Genomic DNA, 21,778 nt, shown 5'->3' with positions numbered 1-21,778 from the left:
TCTGGAGAGATCGGCCAATCTCAGATTTTTCCGATTCCAATCTTGGTCTCTATTTTTCCATTTTTGCGCCTGTACTTATTCATCAAATTCTTTATATTTTGTATTTATTGATTGTTTATTACTGCTAAAAATGAGAAATGATTAATTATTTCAAATAGACAGAATAAAAGGTACTTTAAAGAGTTTTTTTTTTAAAATCAGCATTCAAGTTTAAACTATTTTAATGAGAATATGACCTATTTGAGATTAAATCAAAATCTTTAGAGGCGTTTTCAAGAAAATATAAAAATGCGGTTAATCGATTCTATAAGGCGGCTCTTCCGGCTAGTTCCCCTTACCCTTACTGTATATTTCATATAGGTAAGTGAAAGTAAAAATGATAATAAATAAAACTACCAATAAAGAATTTATAACATATTTAACTATTCAATAAGACGAAGATTAAATAACATGTAGATGTCGAATTAGGTAGTCAGGAATGTGATTTTCTAATGAACTTATCTCTTGTGCGCTTGTGCTAAGCAAAAATTCCGTTAAACTTCTATTGTAATTACAGTAGAATAGGAAGGGTTGCCCCCGTTGTCCAATACATATGATAATGAAGTCTTTATTCCCGTCCTCAGGCAATCAGTCTCCGCCTGGTGCCCCATTGTCAGGGGAATCCGCCCCACATAGAGCCGGCCAGTCACCGGAGCTCTGTAAGGGGTTATATTTAAAACATACAATACTATTTAATGGAGCTTTAAATTACTTTAAATATAAAATAAAAAAATTATACATAAGTATACATTTAATAGGAAAATATTTGTTAATACCATTGGAGTATTTCGTCAATATTCCTCTTGTAATTCTAAAGAATTAGCTTTTCAAAAACATATAACTGGATGATTCTAAATAAATTCTAACTGTTAATTTAAGCCTCTTTTAGGACTTATACATATCTATATTTAAAACCAAATTAAAATATTTATTTCCCGATTACAAAGCCTGGTGTTGCTGATATCCCACAAAACCAAAAATGTGGCAAAAAAATAATTGAAAAAATAATGATAGTAAGAATTTGTTTTTTAAACTATCCTTTGATGAATAGATGGCGGCTTTAACCAGTTAATGGCCAAAATCATAGATAGAGTGATTAGTCGAAATAATTTTCCTATAATCATGCAATTATAGAAATTTAAAAAATTAATTATTAGCCACTCTGCTGGACAAATATTATAGCAAATGTGCAATCCTGCTGTTTCCAAAAAAAAATATTGAAAGGCAGGCATGTGCAATGATATTGATAATCTTCTGCTACTAAAGAATACATTTAATTTGACTAAACAACATAAAAAATAAATAAATTAGATCGCAGTGTCACCAGTCGCACTAGGGGTTAATACATATTCCATCATGTTTTATTTATTTTGTCTCCCGTTAAAGCCATCAGGGTCATTATCAAGGGTCAAAGGGTTATTAAATGTTTTATAATAAACATGGAACTGATCACTAATGTTTTATAATATCTTATTTTATATAAATGTATACATAATTGAAGGTATATTTACATTAATATATATATACACTGGGGTAACCATAGTCCAGAAAAAAATCTCTAATTTTATGGTCCAAATATTTTTTTTTTTTTTTTAGAAAATAAGTGTGCTCAATGTCAATAGAACCACTAAAATAGACACAACAGGAGCTTTTCCTTGATTTTTTTTTATGTAAGCACGACTAAAAAATAACTAAATATATACGTCCGTGTTTGTATTCAGACCCACTGGAAGAAATAATTAGTTTAGATGCCCCCAACTCTGAAGCCTCCTATACACTACTGCCCATTCAAAGTAAGCCATTCAACCATTCTTCGTCGTTGTATTCATACACAAATCATTTCCAGTCCGAACTCTCTGATGTGCATTAAAGCATTTTTCTTTTTTTTTCTCCCCTACCCTCTTTAATGGAGCAATAGAATTAGAGACAAAGGTATAAGCGATGATGAATTATCTATTAATGGTTTTAAACGCGATCAAAAGAGGAGATAAATTATTTAAATGTGATTTTAATGTTTTCGCTACCAGTTATAAATGCTATTCACTTTATTTCCATTTCAGAATATAGTTATAATGAATTTCTGTGATATTTTTTAATGCCATTGGGATTTTTAGAAACTGTTCGACAATATTTCTCTTTAATTCTAAAGAATTAGTTTTTTTTTAAATATTAAATTATATCCCTTTTTGGGATTTTACACAACTATATCATAAAAAAAAATTGTTTTTTTTATTTGTGTAGACAATTGTGTTTTTATTTGTATAGAAAAACAATTTTCTATACGAAAACAGGGCACAGTCATTGGCATGCCACATACCAAAGATGCGGCTAAAAAATAACTTTTGAAAACATAAAAATTGTTTTATTTGGTTATAACACATTCATTATTCATGCTGAAAAAAAAGTATAAGTACGCAAAAACGATGAAACAAACAAAACTTTGTTTTTTCAACTGACCAGATTTTTTTTATTTGCTATATATTATTAAATTAAATGAGTAATTTATATATTTTTTAAGAATTCCATTATATTCAATAAACAACAAAATATAATATACAAAATTTATTTTATTTTTGAAATATTGTCTATAAGAGCTTCGTGCACCGTTTTGTTCAGGTGTCACAATATTGAGTCAATGAACTTCTGAGTTAGAAATGAACTGCATGTTTCACATAGAAGTGGTTTTAATGCTTACAGACAGCCTCTCCGAATCTTAGTCTGATCAGGAATTTTAATCCTCGCAATTATATTTTTAATTGCAGAATGAGCTGTATTTAAAAAAAAGTGACACGGACAAATATGGAGAAAGCAACACCCAGAGCATTCTTCAGCCAACAGCGAAGTGATCCGTTTAGACTATGATATCTTCCGTATAAAGTTACCATAGATATAGCTGTGAAACGAAATTTATAAATTCCCTTTGAAAAATTAAAGTTGTCCAAACAGTTTAGACAAAATTATTAAATAAAAATTCTCTTTTCAATGATGATATTTTTATTTAAATAAAAAAAAATTTTCCATATACTATTTTTTGCTTATTCTTGTATTCATGAAAATAAATAGTAATAAAAAAAAAAAAAATAATTCTATAATCAAGGGCAAACCGATGAAGGTGGAATGAAAATTATGTGTGAATATGCAAATTAAAAGTTATGTGCGAAAAGTGAAAATTATGAGTCTTGGAGTGTTAGGTACTGGACAAAGTGACGGGATGTAAATGTAGAATGGGGACGCCATGGAATAAATTTATTTTATGTTTTCTTACACTATACACAATATTATTCTTTTTTTTTTATAATATCTACTATAATTTAATATACTTCTATTATTTTTAACTTGTTGTTTGCAGCTTTAAAGAAATCTACAACATGGGCCGAAATGCTAACATTTCTTAAACAGTTTCTTATCAAAATTTTCTTGTTGATAATGATCTATGTCCTGATCTTGATCAATTTCCATTGATTCAATTCCAACCATTCAATAAATAAAATTCACGAATTTTGTTTATATTAGTTTTCTTGTCAATTTCTACTCACATGGTGTATACCAATTTTGGTAATGATTGAAATTCCCGACTTTTTAAAGAATTTTACAGACATGTTTTCACTTTATACGTACGGAGTATCTAAAACTGCTTGTTGGTCGAATCCCATGACTTTTGCTCAACTTAAATAAAAATCTCTACCCTCCTCAAAATGTGGAAGTGGAAAAAAAATAGAGTAAACATCAAGTTTCGATCTGGACGTTTTTCACGGCAATATGGTTATTCATGATGTTGTGTTAAATGTAAAATGTTTTACCATGTTAAATATTATAAGTATAGGATTGTGAGCAGCCCTATTTAAAGTCATGTTAAATGGTGAATGCATAAGAGCTCCTAGCGGATTTTTGGAGTAACTTGTTTTATAACTTTTCATTCCAAAACTACAGTTCATTGTTTACTTATAAGTTTTGATTAAAGTAATTTATTACAACATTCCTGAACTAAGTGAAAAGTAGAAGTTATGTGAAAGTTTAGCTACTGAGTGCTTTGTTGATCATCTAACTTGTGAGGAAGATGAGCTGACTGATCAAGATTACCAGACAACTGTTATTGCATTATTATTATTATTAGGATTATTCACGATCTTTAGTTTAACATGTTACCTTCTTTTACCATATTAAAACAATATAACAGGTCATTACTAGGTCTGCTAAATGGAAAATAACGTCATGCAACAGACCAGCTGAGCTAGTCACAATTTCGTTTGTTGTTGTGTTAGGTTACTTGCTTGTAGTTGTTGTTTTGATTGTGTATCAGTATTGTATTTTTATGTTTTTTAATCTAATAAAGAAATGGATGACAATGATAATAATGTAATGACAGTTGTCAATTAGCTCATCTTGACTCTCTTCCTCTCAAGTTAGAAGATCAACTTCCACTTTTCATTACATTTAATTCGTAATAATTCATTTTAATCAAAACTTAGAAGTAAACAATAACATGAAGGTTTGGAAGGAAAGGTTATAAAACAAGTTGCTCGAAAAATCCCCTAGGATCTCTTATGCATTTAACATAACTTTAAATAGGACTGCTCACAATCCTTTACTTATAACATTTAAAATGTAAAACATTTTACATTTAACACAACATAATGAATACCCCTATTGTCATCCATTGCTTTATTATTTTTAAAAACAAACAAAACAATACTACCACAATCAATTTAAGCAAGTAAGTTAACACAACAAAAAAAAAGGTGAAGAGCTCAGCTGGACTGTTTCGTGTCGTCATTTTACATACAGCAGGCCTAGTAACAGACTCTCAACCATGTTATATCGTTTTAACATGGTAAAAGAAGCAAATATTTCTCCATTTAACATGTTAAACTAAAGGTCATGAATACCCCTAATACTTGTCCCTCGTAATCATAGCCGTCCCCAGACATGGAGTTGTAGCAACAAAAACATTGAATCGATATCTAACATGAAAACAAGCTTGCCTATTCGCAGAAAACATATTTAAAGTTTCCTTAGAACTTGGGTTCTTCGGAGGCCACAGGTGTCTGTCTTTCTGCCTTAATTATGGCCAATATTTCAACGTTTCGTCCTAATCCCTTGTACCGAGGTGGATGACCCTAGGAAATGGGAGACGAAATACCAAGAAGAGGACAAGAGATAGACAGGAGGGCAGGTGAAGGGTATTAGACCTTTCTACCTGGAGCTAAATGGTTAATTTGGAGGGAGCTAGGCCACCTATATCAATGGGAGCCCTTTTCCTAAAGCACAATACCATTTCCGCTACCACTTCTTCACTCTGCCCGCGCCACGTCCTACTAATAACATACAGGCCACCAAGAGGGAAAAAAAACTTTTAAGAAAAAAGCTGCATATCTTAGTGGCTTTGCAACGGCATCGAGTTACTTCGGCTAATAATACCATTTTTTTTTAAACATGTCGGTCAGGGTATTCAGGTCTCTCTCTTTGCATTCCATTAGATTCTTTCAGTCATAATGAAGTAGTAAAATTGTTTTTCTTAAACCAATCCCTTTTATATAGTCATGAGATGATGATAGGTGAATGAAATTAAAAGATAATAATGGTTTTAAACTCCAGTTATAATCACTATAATTATAACTGCGATTTAATTTTCACCCGGAATTTAAATACTACAGATTTTATATAAATGGTAAAAATTGATAAACTAGGATCAGAGTTCAATTATTATTACATTATTTAACTTTATAGAGATAGAATAAAAACAGGATAATATGAAATTATCGAAGAGTACAAGAAATTGGCATAATACATTGAATCCGTTTCTAGGAGATTACATCCATTCTTCCTTTTAAACCATTAAAAAATGTAATCACCGAGAACAGAAAAATGCAATAAAAAGAAGATAGGAGTACGAGAATAAAATATTATAATTGAAATTGTATCTGAGATGAATATATATATATTCCGGGATTCATAATACAAATTAACACCAATAACAGTACAAGGTTCAAAAATATAAATTGAGACAACATAAAAAAAATTTAATTTTTCAAACTATTGAAAAAATATTACATTTAATATTAAAACGATAATAATAAATGTTTTAATTTCAGTGATTTTTTAAAAAATAAAAAGTTAAAGTAATTTTTTAGTAAACTCTTATTTTTATTAATAAAACAAAAACTATTTAATTTAAGTCAAGTAAAATAAGAGTTTAATATTTTACTATTTTGAGAAATTAAAGAATGTTTAAAAATTAAACTATATATACACTGAAGTAAAACTTGTTTTTGTAAAATAATGCTTCAAATATCTTTTTCTTGGTTTTTAAATTCATGAAAAAAAAAACAAATGAATAGGTTTGAAACAATTGACAATTTTCTTCCTATTATTTTATATTTTGTTTAAATAATCATTTTTTTATTATTGTGAGATAATACAAATTTTAAAGTATTGATTAATTGTTTTTTATATACCATATGCGCAAAATTTAAAATTAAATAAATCAAAAACTATTTTTTTAATGTTTAATGCAGAAATTGCTATGATTGACTCATAATAGATTTACTGAATCTTTCAGATAATAATTTTATTTGGTGAAATATTATTGAAATGTTCATAAATAATAAAATAAGGAGAAAAATCGTTTATTTATAATGAAAGTTCTCAATTGTACAAGACTATTTAATTTAATCATGTAATGGAAAATTGTATGTATAAATTACTTCATAAGCAAGATAGATAAATAAATAAATTGAAACGTGTTAGGCAATTTAGTTACCTTCGTGGTACAGAATATTTTTCAAATAAAGTTCACTTTTTCTTCGCTATATACCTAAACCTAAGTCTACCTATTTCATAAATTTTTAAGAAGCAATATTGGTTTTGATGTTCTCACTTACCCCACCCACCTTTATCCGTTAAAAAAAAGGTGTCTGAAAATTATGAAGCAATTAGTTTGTATGTTGTTGGTGGTAGGTAATATAAGTTTTCGATGAAACATAATAAATCTGATGAGATTTTACTCGTCACAAATTTAAGCATCCTTAAAAATTAATCACCTATTTGATTGTAACTCATAATTGTTAAAATACTCTTCTTTTGTCAATTTTCTCAAATTAAAACATTTTTTAAATATTAATTAATTTTAAATAGTGTAATAATATAAAAAAAAAATATTGCTAACTATATTTTCCAACTCCAAAATAAAAATATAGGAATCTTTTTAAAAATCGTTAGTTTTAACAGATACATATTCAATTTCTCACCTGAGCGAATTTCGAATTATAGTATATAACATGTGTTTATTATTACAAAATATTGATAAAGTATTAATAGGCATCGATTTTTTTCCTTATTAAGATAAGATTTCAACAAGTGTTACTACAATGACTTACATAATTCAATTTTAAAGATTAAATAATTAAAGAGAATTAAAACTTCAGAAAAACAAAAAAAGTGTAGAACAAAACTATTTATAATATATTTATTATACATTCAAACCTTTAAACATTTTATTTAAAACAAATTTTAAAGTATTCATAGATTTTTTGAGAATATTATTTTAAAAAATCTATAATTCAGATTATATACTCAAAATTATTAATAAAAATAAACAATTATTACATTATATAGTCAGCTAATTGATCTTCACAAACTCATTAAAGAACCACAGGATATATTAGAAAACTATAAAAAAGAAAATCAACTGATCAATACTTTAGTTTAATTTTTTTTTTATGAATGAATTCAATATTTTTAAAAATTGAAAGGCATCTCTCTTTGTCATACTTCCTTAGCTGTTGAACATAATATTCTCCGCTATAGTCAAACATTATGTTAACTTAATTAATAAGTGAAGAATTTTAAAAAAATCTACAAATATTTATAATTAAAATTAATAGACAATACTAAAATAAATTTTTAAAATCATCCATAATTGTAGGTGGTCGGTATATGTTATCCTGAACAATAACCAATACACTGAGCAGCAACTATAATGGAGCAGCCTGGATAATTCAAAAGATAAAGAAATTGTAATGTTTCTTTTCACGCCAGTAGATTACATATCTAAACCGTTTTTCATGTATCCTTTTTTTTTACTTCAGTAGTATTGATTAAAGGAAGAATCGTATCTTATCTTGGGCTCAACACTCTGGGCTCTGCCGACAATGTCGTATCTATAAAATGCCGTATCACGTTTTATTGACCAATAAACAATGTTAGTGATTTTATTTGTCTGTATATTGATGTATTTAATATTTCAATATTAAAAAGTATGAAATAAATAATCAAATATGTAACAATTGAATCTAAATGGATTCAATAAACTAAATATATGACTGTACTTATCAATATAATAACTTATTTAATTTTTTTTTTCAATATTAAAATACTATTTATTCAATACTTAAATAGTGTAAGTTTCATAATTTGATTCTCATAATTGTACTTTACGATTAATTTATTTCTCAAAGCAATTATTTCAGACATAAACGTATATTAAGCTATAAAGATTTTAATAATTTATTACTACATATGTAAGAAATGTTAGTTTTAATTAAAAATGCATTATATATTCCCGCAGTACCGTTCCATCTCTCTAAATGGCATTATCAATTTTATTTCTAACCTTATTACAACCAATTTTTAATGACTAAATAAATATATAGATAATTTAAAAATATTTCTTATAAATTGAAGGTTGGCGTTTGGAGAAAGGAAACGATAATGACTTATGCGGGCGTTAAAGTTACCGAGTTGAAGGAAATAAGAAACAACCGATTTTCATACATTTCTTGTACCCGCTCTCTCTTTACTCAAAATACATATTTATTTATTTATGTATACATAATGAATTTTTAATAGGTATAATAATACAACATAAAGAAATATATTTAATACTAATGTAAGTAAATTATACAGCTCTACATCACCTGCTTTTTATGCCGAGCAGGTATGGGGCAGGTAACAGGTCAAGCCTGAATGCCGAAGGCACCAATTAAAAAGGCTATAATAAAATTAGTGGCACGCTTGAAATTATTAAGTGACTATGTCGGGATCCTTTTAGAAGATTTTTTTTCTTCAAATTTCTTATCATTAAGTTGTTTAACTTCTATAATTTCCTAAACTAAGAGTAGTGTATTTTATAAAAGGCATTAATCTTCAATAGCGGTTTTTTTTTATTTAATTTTTTTTTTCATTTTAATAAAAAATATTCTTTTAAGAAGTATAAAAGAAAATTAGTCATTTTTGCTAGTGCTGTATTTAAACGAAGTGAGAGAATTGTCGAGTATAACAGCTATGACAGTAAAAAAACACACTTTCTTCTTGAATAAAAAATAAAATTAAGTAATCAATAATTAGTATAGCAGTAAAATACATTAAAAAAATATACAGTCAAGAAAATTTATGACTTAATGGTAGATTCTTCGGTCAAATATCACATAATTCAGCTTACCTCCAGAAATTTTGGGGACGTCAGTGGCGAAACCTTTCTGTCCGAACATATACTTGACATTGTCGCAGTTGACACCTTCTGGCAGCGAAGATACAGGATTCATGACACCCAAGAAGAAGAGGCAAACGATGATACAAACACACATTTCGAACACGTGAGTCCACTGCATGTTGAAGCAACGATAGGTAACTAATTCCTTTAATAGTACTGAGTGTAATAAGTTATAGTCCTTTAACTACTAAACTACTAGAGCCGGAGGAGCAGACTCATAACGCGACCGACATACCGAGAATAAAACCGGTTGAAGCGACCCCACCTCACCCTAGAGCAGCTGACGGAGGAATGCTGAATGTGTCTGCTTGAGCCAGCCGGTGGGCCGTCGGCTGTCCTCGGCTCAGCTCGGCACTCTTCGGATCTGGATCCACAGGCTAATAAATAGGGCCACTTTATCTTGTCCGTCCACTTATAGGGGTTTTGTATGTTATACTATAAATGGAATTTCCACTCACATATTACTACCTAACAAATTTATAACCCTTCGAAAAAAAAAAATCTATTAATCTGCAAGGAGGATGGTTAATTTAAAAACTATTCTCCCCTCCGTTGCCTAGACGTCACTGTATTAAATCTTCCGTACCAACTGGATCGTATATTCTTCATAACTTCTCTTAAAAATAGCTAATATGTAATTCCGTCTACACTTAAAATATTTAAACATATCAAATTAGAAGTTACTTATATAAAATAAATTATTTATTAATGCTTTCAGCAGTTTTTAAGTTATTTTAAATAAAACTCATGTGTGAACTCATCTAAAGTAATTCTATATATATGATTATATTTTTTTTACATAAATTAGAATTAAAACAAAAATAATTATATATCAATTAATTATTATAGGTAGAAATAATTAGAATGTAGACAAATCAGAAATCCAATTAAACCTGCGAAACCTCATTGTAACATTGTAATGTAAAACTCAAATACTCCCAATATTTGTATTTCAATTATAAATTTTACTTTATTTGTGACAAAATTTTTATGAGTGACAGGATGGGTTGAGAGTCTAGTTTTATTGAAACAAGGATGCACATTTATAAGATAAAATACATGGTAAATTTAGTAATCAGAGAAAATTAATTAAACAAATGATTGTTTTTTTGTAAGGTATTATGCAACTAGATGCTAATATAATAATATTTATAATATTTATTAGTTCGAGCATAAATCCTGACAATGGGACAAAGGTCGAGGTTTCGACTTTCTTTGTAAAACTTTTTTGAATTAAAAAATGTTACATGGAAATTGTTTCCAAATAGAATAAAGTTAAGTTCTTTTTCTCCGTCCATGGCATTTCAAATGACTTAAACAATTATACCTAATTCCCAAAAAATAACTTATAAAACAGATATTTACAAAGTAGGGTAAAATAACTTTATATTGCCACAAGGCAATCAAAGGCAATATTTCACTGATATACATATATCATGTAGTATATATGTATGTATTAACCAAATATAATAATAAAGGAGTTTACGAAAAAATAAAATGTAGAATAACACAAATTTTCTCTATGTATGTATAGTTTTTTTCTCAGGAAAATATTAATTATATATATATATATTCTGTATACCTTATATGTTCATTTATATAAAGGATCTCCCATCAAACGAGTTTATCTCCTTATTTTCGCTGGGTAATACACAACTGTATAGTCTATCTTTAAAGACCATCATACGAAGTCAGCATTGTACAATAGAATGAAACCTATTTATATTGCCACCTATTTATATTCTAAACCTATTTATTTTTCTCAAAAATAAAAATGTAAATGCAATTTAAGAGTGCTAAATAAATTGCTTAGTAGGTATTATAAATAATTTGCCGTATAATTTCAAATATGAAGAAGATGGTCAGAGTTGCAGTCAAAAATAACAAAACTAATTAACAGCTATTTATTTGTCGACGTTTCGCACCACTTTGTAGAGCTTCATCAGGTCTGTTCCAACTGACAGATATTGAAACATCACTGTCAATCAATTTATTGGTTGGTATTTGGTGGGGAGAACAAGTCCGGCAAGTGGGCCTCCTGGTCCATTTCGCCTAGCCCTGGCGGCTACCTCAATTTCCGCCGCGTACTAACCATGGTGGTAGTGTCAAGACTTATTTTTCGGGCCCACCGAAAAATAAATATAAACTGCCCCAGGTGCCAATCGAACCAACCAACAACGTTCTGAACCGAGCACACTGGGAACTACGCCCCAACCCACACGGCTGTCACGTCACAAATTTATTGGTTAGTATGACGATAGTCATGACGTTTTTATTATTGTCATAACAACCATAGAAACACGAAAATATAGCAATAATAGTCTTCTTTAACAATCCAATAATCAGAAATATAGTAAGGAGAGATTTTGTCATAGGTTATCTTGGTGGCCTAACGGTTATCTCCGACTCGAATTGATTTCTAAATCAATATATAGTTATAATAAGGTAAGCAATGTTTAATAATGACGAAAAGGCGGTTAGTTTTGATCTTTCAAAATATAAAAACCTATGATGAGTATGGAGAAAAAAAATGTTTCAAACATACATGTTTGGCGAGCGCATATTTCTTAAACTATAACAGATATTAATTTTTAAAAAAGTATACTCTTGTAGAAAATTTAATGATCTTCAATTTTTCACTTAAAATATTTTAACAAACACATGATCTTCACTCCTCTGCTGCTATCTTTGCCTCACACAAAAATCCCTGGGTTATAGTATCTCAAGTAGTTTAGTATGACTACAACCCATTCATTAACTGGACAAATATTACTCTAATTTTGCTCCAAGTAGTTGAGCTACTCGAAATTTAGTATTACTTCAGCGAAAATTCGTATAACTAAAAACGTAGATGCATACAAGTACCTACGTCCTGTACTTACAACAAATTCCAACATTCATTCATTTTATTAATTATGATATACTATATTTTTAAAAAAAACTCAATGAATTCTACTGGAAATTTCAGAAATACAATTTTTATAATATATATTTTTTTTTAAAATATTATAATTTCATAAAAGTATTAGTAAATCAGTAAATATTTTTACTTCTTTTACAACCTAGGCCAGGAGAGTATTTCAATCGGGTCAAATTTTGGATACGAGGTTGTCAATGGATCTATCCGTTCAAGAGACCCCTAAGTCCAAAAACAAAAAAAAGATTTTAGCCATAGTCAATCAGGTTGTGACATTTCAGCACGGAAAAGGAACGCTTCCAAAGCGTTTCCTGCCATCCATTCCATCAAGCAAATCCTGATAGTGCGACAGTACTCCCAGGGAAGTACATGTTAATTGTACATGATGGTAGTATCTGCGACAGTTGTCTCTATCATTGCCATCGTAGAACCTATCCTTAAGGTACTAAACTATTTTTGTAACAGTCCAATACAAGATACAACAAAACCCTTACCTTTTAAGTTGTACCACTAACGAAACAAAGCAGAGACGTTCCTAATGATAAATACTCATACATATTGTATATACTTATCAAATGAGAAAAATAAAAAAGAAACGGTGGTTTCTTTTTAAAAATTTGTATAATCAAACAATTATCGTTAAAAATATTCATAAATCAATGAATTCATATAAATTTCATTTCCATTTTAAAACACAAATAAAGGTTATTCAAGAATATTAATAGACTGTTATTTGATTTCATGTTTTATACAATACATATAACAACTCACCTGAAAATCTTTGATTGGACACTACTTCAGAAAAATAAAGAAATTCACTTAAAAATATTATTTGGAAAAGTCATAAATATACTCTACTCCATAGTTTTATCATTTCGAAGAGCCTAGAAACTTGATTTAGTAATTTTCATTGATTCAGGACAGTACAACAAACTAGAACGAACAATTCTACAAAATATTTTCAGAACACAGCCGCCATCAACTAGCCCGCCAATTCATTACAAAGCGTACTCCTGGTATGAATAAACTTCGAAGTAAAAAAAATGTAAGAAATAATGAATTGATCATTTATATATTCTAAAATAAAGGGAAATTATCTTGAAATTGATAATCAAATAATATAAGTAGCTAACTAACAATCTACCTAACTTGTTTTGAATACATATATCAGTAAAGACCGCTTGCCCTGCTCTCTTTTGAAAATATCTATAACTAACATCAGTCAATATACTACATCTGGTTTTTGCTTGTTTATAAATTCTGGTATAGTTGACTTGAATTGAAGAAAATAAAGTATCTTTTAAAATTTTTATCGTATTTAAAAGTAATGTCCTATTATTAATAGTTTAAAACTGTTTTATTTGTTTATAGCGTATTATATAAATCTGCCACAAATGATAAATCAGTAATAATAAATAATTACATACTCATCATGTAAGATCAGGAAAATGTACATTTTGTAAACATTCAGTTCTTAATCATTACACATACCAAAATAAATATTTAAATATATTCCGTCTCTCGAAATAAAGTCTCCAACTAAAGTTATTTAAGAATAAACATAAGAACCAGTTATAACTGATAATGTGAGGAGCTATTATTTACATTTACATATTGCAGCTTTGCTTTGATAGTGGCATATTTAAAAAAGTAATTTTAATAAACTTAAGTCTAACGTACAATTCATGCATAGCATTCATTAAACATTAATTTAACCCTTTGTTTATTTGTTCCCAACTTATAAAAAATTTAAATATTTTTAGCACAAACTGGAAGATCGCTGATTGACCGTGTGTAATAATAAATGGAAGATGGTCCAGGTAAGGTCAAATAAAAACTCAAACTATTTATATAGAGCCAACGTTTTGCCCCACATTGCAGGGCTAAAAAAGATACAAACACTTTAATGATGACTGTTTACATAATAAGTTACTTATGTTTAAATTTTTCATTTACTTTTTTTATTTATGTTTACATTTATGTTAATATGTAAACATAAATAAAAAAAGTAAATGAAAAATTAAAAGGCATACAATGAAATGTAAATATTAAATAACAATAATAAAAGGTTATAGAAAATACATTGCTAAATATTATACACACTATAATAGGGTTATGGACATTATATTTCTTGTCAATAAATATATTGTCGATAACCTTTTATTATTCCTGTTTAATTTTTACATTTCATTCTATATGTTTACATCATTCCAGTATTTGTATCTTTTTACATGATGAAGCTAAGCAATGTGGGGCGAAACGTTGGCTCAATATAAATAGTTTATATCACTATTTGAGTTTTTATTTGCTCTTGAGAACCTGTCCACTAGGGAGTGCGTCCCCCGGGTAGTGGATGGGGGATCTCTGCTAGGAGGGGTGGTCTGAATATAACGAATAAGGACCCATAGATCAACAGGTACCCAGTGCTGGGGGGTGTAACCCCACCACCCTTAAATATTCAGGAGGCCAGTTACTCAAAGGAAACGGGCCTCTTCTACAAACCCGTAGTTGAATATAAGTGATTCAGAGAAATTTAAATTGCCTCGGACTTGAACAGACCCATCAATTACGATGCGGTGAGTGAGAAGCTGGGATGCCATGAGGGTGCTGGCACGAGATTGAGAGGCTTGGTTTGCCTCGACAGAGGCACCTCCAATCTGAAAGGCTCTAGGGAAGAGGAGAAAGAAGAAGAGGATGTTTTTATTTGACCGTATCCAGACCATCTTCCATTTAAAATATTTTGGTTTTCTATTGAAAATGAGTTCCTGGTGCCCTATCTTAAGTGCAATAATTGATTATTTCATTTCAAGTGGTCCAGATAACTAGAATAAAATTTTGCATTTTCACAATGTTAAGCAGAAAATTTTATATCATACTGAGGGTGAGATATTTTTTGTTATGGTGTTCTATAATACCTCTAATCATTTCTGCGATTACTTTCAGGAAGACACTATTTGTAGCCATATTTACAATCAGGTAATTGTCATTTTACAATCCTATAATGAAAAAGACACTTCCAAAACATATAAGATGTGGTGACTAACTATGGACTATCAACATCAACTAGACAGTAGATCGAGAAGAACATTTTGAAGAAGACCAAGACTATGAACTATATTGTTCTAAGGGTGAAAAACTAATTTTAGTCTTTAATAAAGAAACTGAATTAGAGGCATATTGAATGAAATTAATTGAGGCCTTCAGCCATAAAACTTGGTCACTGACAAAAGTAAATCTTTAAAAATTTTAAAATATTTTAACAATAAAAAACAAGCTCTAAAATGAGTATTTCTAAAAATTATAGTCCCCAAAAAACATAGTACCTCTGGTAAAAAATATTTTTTTTATATCGATAAAGAAGATAAAATAAAGATACAGCAAAAATAATAGGGTCTGACTTTGGGAATGCATATTTAAATTAATGTTGTGTTCTCGAAATATTGGGTAGAAATAGATTAATCTATAAATTGAAGGTATATCTATTTACTATTTGTCAATGTAATTTAGTATCAATAAAAAAAATGAAATACATAACAGAATATAGATTACAGAAAAATATATGGCTTTATTTTAAGTATAATATTAAAATTGCTAATTTACTCAAATAATTTAATGAAAAATGAAACAATCATTTTTTAAAATAAAATTTACATGAATATTTACTATTAGGAATTAATGCCTCACAAGGACCGTGTCATTTTCCTTATTATACCCTAAAGAAATATCAGGATCTCCAAAATTATTGCTAGTATCTTAAACATTATTAATAGTAATAATTTTGCAAAAGATGCCTCCAGAACTAGCCTTGTAAAAAGCTTATGGATGGAAGTTATTTACTGCACTATTTAGCCCCTAGCCATCAGAAAATATCAACTTCTTTGTCGATATATTAAGACTAAAATTTAATCATGGATATCCATCATGGGAACCTATTTTCTAACTGATAAAAGTTTCTCAGAAAACAAAAACTGTCAAGTCCACTACCAAAAAGAGCATAAAGGTATGTTAAAGAAATCCAGGACCTGCAAACAAAAACTAATGAATTTATTAACTACCCATCATGGACCATAAAACTACCAGCTCTAGACTAAGTTCAGAAAATACAAGAAAAACAGTAACATAGAATATACTTATTCAACAGAATTAAAAAAATAAATATAGCAATTGTAAGTACATCTATACCGAAGGCTCTTAATCAAATAAAAAAGTTGGTTGTACCATTGCTATCAACTCTAATATAATAAAATATCTTCATGACACTAGCAACTTTATTGCAGAATACTTATGCCACTATGTGCTATTAGTACAGCACTAGTTATATTACGTAGGTTTGAGCAGAAGTATTACCTCTTGACTTCCTACAAGAAGACGGATTGAAGCATATGGTTAAAAGAGAAAGTTCAGCAGGTCTGCTAGTGACTTTTCAGGGGAGAATTTATGAGGATTCCAGAAAACTGAAGAATATTATCTAGATGGAAACAACAGAAGAGTGGAAATGGAAATGGGAGATAACTCCAAAATGGGCTTTCTTAAGATCTTCTTTAAGAGCTTTCTTAAGTATTTCCCCACCTTCCGGTCCAATATGAAAGTGACGTGGGTCATCCTATATTACTAGGTCAAACAAGGAATAGAGACATTGTGTTACACTTCAGGGGTTCGAGAACAATATCAATCCCCTGTAACCTAGCTGCATTATCCCAATCACCATGAACTACACCCTCTTTGAAGTATTGAGATATGAGGAAAACCAGACTGCATATCCTCTCATATAATGATTCCCCTCAGTTAGTCACTGAGAGAAACTAACCATACTACAAAGATTTTATGTGCAGGTGAAAAAAAGAAGTGGGCCCAATCTTGGAAAAGGAAGAGAAAGATCTGCTCGAGACTGCTGAACAAAGGAGGTAACAATTAGCATAATGTGCTAATGCTATCGAAACCTTTATTGCAGAAAAACAGGGAAGGGTGATACGATAAATATATATGTCAGAGAAAATAAAAAGCACAAATAATCAGACTAAAATTTTTCTTTTTCTCTTATAATAAAAATTACTAAGTTCATTTAATTATATGTATATAATTTAATTTAACAAGTGGCAATAATTTATAAAATAAATCAAATTTATATTTAATATAAAATCCAGTTTTCATTTTAAATTATTTAAAAACAGAATGATGGCTCTTTCAAACACATAAACTATTATAAAACAATTGATTCTTTTATTTTCATTTTAATTATAAAAAGATTTTTTTTTTATAAATCAACAAATTTTTATAGTTTCCTTTTCTCTAATTTTTAGGCTTGAAAGAAATTCTCTTGTCAGTAGTCCATTACAAATAATATAATATGTAAAAGACATTACGTGCTATATATATATATATATAAGATTATGGGATACCAAAGTTTGTTTGGGATACTGAAGTCCAATAAATCGGCAAATTAAAATATTAACAACTTATATTTTATTTTCAAACAAAAATAATAAATATATTTCAACAAATAAACAATTAACAATATGAGAAAATAAAATTATTAATATAGAAATACTGAATCTGAATTTAAAAATAAGTACATCTATTCAAGTCTTAGAAATTTTAAGATTTGGCCTATGATAGGTTTATTTTTCACAAAATTTTATAAAGTATTTAAAGAAAAAAAATGTTCAATGTCTAATAAATATAGTATCTAAATCTGTCATATGTCTTGGAACAGCAAGCACTGTGGTCAGCATTGTCAATTAAATAATAACAAGGTAATAATATTAATGTCTTTATAAATTAAAAACAAAATCAATAATTAAGTTTAAGAAGATTCAATTTTAACATAATTATAAAAATAAATTTTCAAAAAATAAACAATTTTCTTCAACTATCACAGTACTTCTGAAAAACACTACACACTAATTTTATAAAAATAGTTAACATTACTCTTTTTGTTTTTGGAAATAAATATTAGGAACTAATAAACAATACCAACAAAAAGAAATGGAATGAGCAAATATTAACTAAGTTTAATGTGTTTCTTGTAAGATATGACATTAAATTATTTTACTAGTCATACATAAATATTATATACATACTAGTCGTAAATACTCGGTCAAAACTTTCAACCTGCTTGGATTTGAGGTAGGAATTTACTAACTTTACAAATATTCTTTAGTAAATTTACTATCAACTAATACTATTATTCACTAACTTAAAGTTTATTCTTTCAAGATTGTCTCAAAAGCAGTAAAAAATCTATCTAGATCAAGGTTTTATACAACTAGACATCTAGCATAATTTTAATCCTAGTTATTAAATGATTTGAGCTAAACAACTCAAAGAAATATAAAATTACTAGCTACAAGTCATCATAAGAGTGACAGTTCTACCAAATCAAGCAATACTATTTAATATGACCCTAAAACCCGGTGATAATTAAGTAAAAAGAACAACAAAAATTAATCTTAAATATCTGAATCTGTTGGCACTGCACTACACAACCTAGATCTCAACACTTTAACAACTGTGATGATAAGAAACACAAGTCCAAGAAATGCGAAGTAGCAACTGTAGATTACAAACTGAAAAAACAAAAACAAATATATATATATATATATATCATAGGAATATAAAAAATATGAATTATCACAGCTAGAAAAAGAAAAACTAAGTAAAAATTTGTATCACTAGCAAAAATAAATGATGAATATGTGATTAGTTGTTAACGTATTGTTTGTTAGAAAATCATCCTCGTGTATCCAATAAAGATTTTACTCTTTGATAACTACTTCCATGATAATACTTTTAATTTTTTTTATAATTAAAACTTAAAATCTGTACTGCTACAACCCATGAAGGGTCAGGGGTTCAGTACTTTGTAAGGAAGAACTGTTACTAGACCAACGGTTGTGCAAGGAGGTGATTTGGTCAGAATCACACTCGACCACCAGATTTTTACCCAATTAAGGGTACCAAATTTAGGAGGCTGGGTGGATCCCAGGAAGACTTCAGAATCCCCAAGGTCGACTTTACAAGAAAATTGTTTTCTGTTACACTGGACTCATGACTACAGTGTAACAGAAAACAATTTTCTGCCCAGCCGGATTCGAACTGAGGTCCTTGGAGTTACTAGCATCGCGCCTTACACCAGTACTATCGCGCTCCCAATTTTTTTATAGAACATATAATTATATACCATTCTTTCCTGATATGATGTACAGAAGTTTACTAAATCACACAACTTTCACTTACTACAAAAATTTACCTGTTAGGATTCTTCAAGGTGAAAATAACAAATATCAACATTATTTCTGTCAAGAATACAACAGTTTAACAAAAGATAATGAAGCCATGTACATTTGAATGTGATCGGTAGAGATTAGGCAGTCTTGGCATTTTCCAATTCGAACTCCTGTCTCTTTTATTTATTTATTAATCAAATTCTTTGCTATCAATTGTTTATTATTGCTAACAATGAGAATGTGTCGTTTATCCCAAATATACAAAATTAAAGGTACTTGAGGCATTTAAGCCCAATTAGACTATTTCAATAAGGATAAGAATTAGCTGCTACTAAAGATAACTTGATTGTACATTGATATACCCAGTTTAGTCAAAATTGTTAGAGCAATTCTTAAGAAAATCGAATAAATATGAAAAATCGATTCTATAAAGTGTTACTTCTGGTCAGCCAATTTTATCGAAAAAGTTGCTGTAAAATCTCGGGCATATACCTGCCTTAAATATGTTATTTTGGTTTCAGTGTAACTCTAGGTTTTTGAGCTAGGCTATTACTAGGTGCACGCAAGCAAGCAAACAAATAAAACCCACCTACACACACCCAATTAGGGAGATTCGGTTATCCAAGTCTACTTACATACCTCAATACAATTATTTCAGTTGAAAACTTGAATTAGAAATTTTGCAAGATTACAATAGTTTCTCTAATTATATATTCCATATAATGGTAAGTGAAAGTGAAAAAAATCAATACATCATTCTAATCACATCTCGTCTCAACCATCACTTTGCAATTTTTTAAGACATTAAAAATTATTTTGAAATACATCTAAAATGAAACATTGATTTCTTTTTTTTTAAATGATATAAAGATTTTTTCAGACTTAAAAGATGGAACAGCCTAAGCAAAAATATCTATTTTATTTTCACAATAAACTTTTCATGATAAATAAAAATTGCAATTAATCTCAAATTAAGTAAGATTAATCGTATCATTACTTTTACTTGCACGATAACATAAAATTTTTATATGAATCACATTAATAATCTTACATTGTATAATGTGTTTTTCCACAAAGAAACTATACACATAGTTTAATAATGAAAAGAATTTCACTTGAAACACGCTGCAGGTTATTACATAATAGTTTATTATTAAATGAATAATTTACAGACCAGTAGTTAACATGGAAGTAATTTTGATTGAACACAAGTTTTATCCTTTTTTTTTTCAAATAGCAAGTGTTGTACCTTCAACTCAAATTTTAAAAAATATATATAAGTATAAGAAAATAAATGAGAAATATCAAAAACCATGTTAAAATTGATGCTACAGAGCCATATTGTTATAATAATAAAATAAAAAAGTTACCTTCATTCTCTCATTGATTGTTAATAACTCTGAACTGACAACAATGGTTAAAATACTTTGGAACACTAAAGCAAGAAATGTTGTAAAACCAAAAATCAAACCATGACTGTCTGGATTCACATTTTGGGCAATTTCAGAGCTAAAAAAAAACATACATATAAATAATTAATTATTCTTACATTAAAAAGAAAAAAAAATGAAAAATAACCTTATTATTCTGGAAGTCAGTACTTTTAGAACAATTAGTTGTTACATATTATATTGGCCAGAGCAGAGTAGCTATGTTTAATTCAAACTTAATACAGTATACTTACATATTGAGTAATATTACAAAAGAAAAAACATAAAAAGAGAAAAACATAACAAATGAATTTCAGCAGTTATCAGTAGTATGTACATATGTACAATATGATAGTTATCCTACTTGGGGAAGAAAAAAGTGGTTGAAAAGGAGGGAATTGAACAAGGGAACTGTTGAAGCATGACTTGTGGCAGAAGCACAGTAACAGGTAACAGTTCAAATTAAACAAAGGATGTAAAATGCAGGGTTTGCAGAATATGGGGAAGGCACTGAGTTCAAATTACTTGGAATTGGAAGAATGCTAGAAAATACAGACTATAGCGTATCACTTGTGATCTTTATAAAAAATTGTATTGAGCAATTCATAAGATGTTTAAACAGTTAAGTTATTTGTAGTAAAATATACAGAATTATTAATATTGAATAATAATAATT

The 21,778-nt window shown here is 28.7% G+C and overlaps 3 protein-coding genes across 9 annotated transcripts in view; 1 reads left to right on the top strand and 2 right to left on the bottom strand.

Annotated features, from left to right (window-relative positions):
- LOC106692769 (glypican-6) overlaps positions 1–9,826 on the bottom strand; it is a 228,241-nt gene extending 218,415 nt beyond the window's left edge. Inside the window, exon 1 of the mRNA XM_014438902.2 lies at positions 9,479–9,826. Within this exon, the coding sequence (XP_014294388.1) occupies positions 9,479–9,647 (169 nt within the window). The 5' untranslated portion in view covers positions 9,648–9,826. The remainder of the gene's footprint in view (positions 1–9,478) is intronic.
- Positions 1–21,778, top strand: part of LOC106692768 (uncharacterized) — a gene marked incomplete at its 3' end in the record, with an annotated part of 123,865 nt that overhangs the window by 31,812 nt on the left and 70,275 nt on the right.
- The window catches only part of LOC106692771 (folate transporter 1), a 43,148-nt gene continuing 39,256 nt past the window's right edge, over positions 17,887–21,778 (bottom strand). For all 6 annotated transcript variants that reach the window (XM_014438904.3, XM_014438903.3, XM_014438909.3 and 3 more), the window contains exons 9-10: positions 21,043–21,181; positions 17,887–19,012 (exon numbers count right to left, since the gene is read on the bottom strand). In XM_014438904.3, coding sequence (XP_014294390.1) covers positions 18,896–19,012; positions 21,043–21,181 — 256 coding nt within the window. In that variant the 3' untranslated portion in view covers positions 17,887–18,895. The remainder of the gene's footprint in view (positions 19,013–21,042; positions 21,182–21,778) is intronic.

This window comes from Halyomorpha halys, unplaced genomic scaffold (genome assembly GCF_000696795.3).
Source record: "Halyomorpha halys isolate HHAL.00 unplaced genomic scaffold, Hhal_1.1 Scaffold71.1, whole genome shotgun sequence".
NCBI lineage: Eukaryota > Metazoa > Arthropoda > Insecta > Hemiptera > Pentatomidae > Halyomorpha > Halyomorpha halys.
This window is presented reverse-complemented; position numbering and strand designations above follow the sequence as displayed.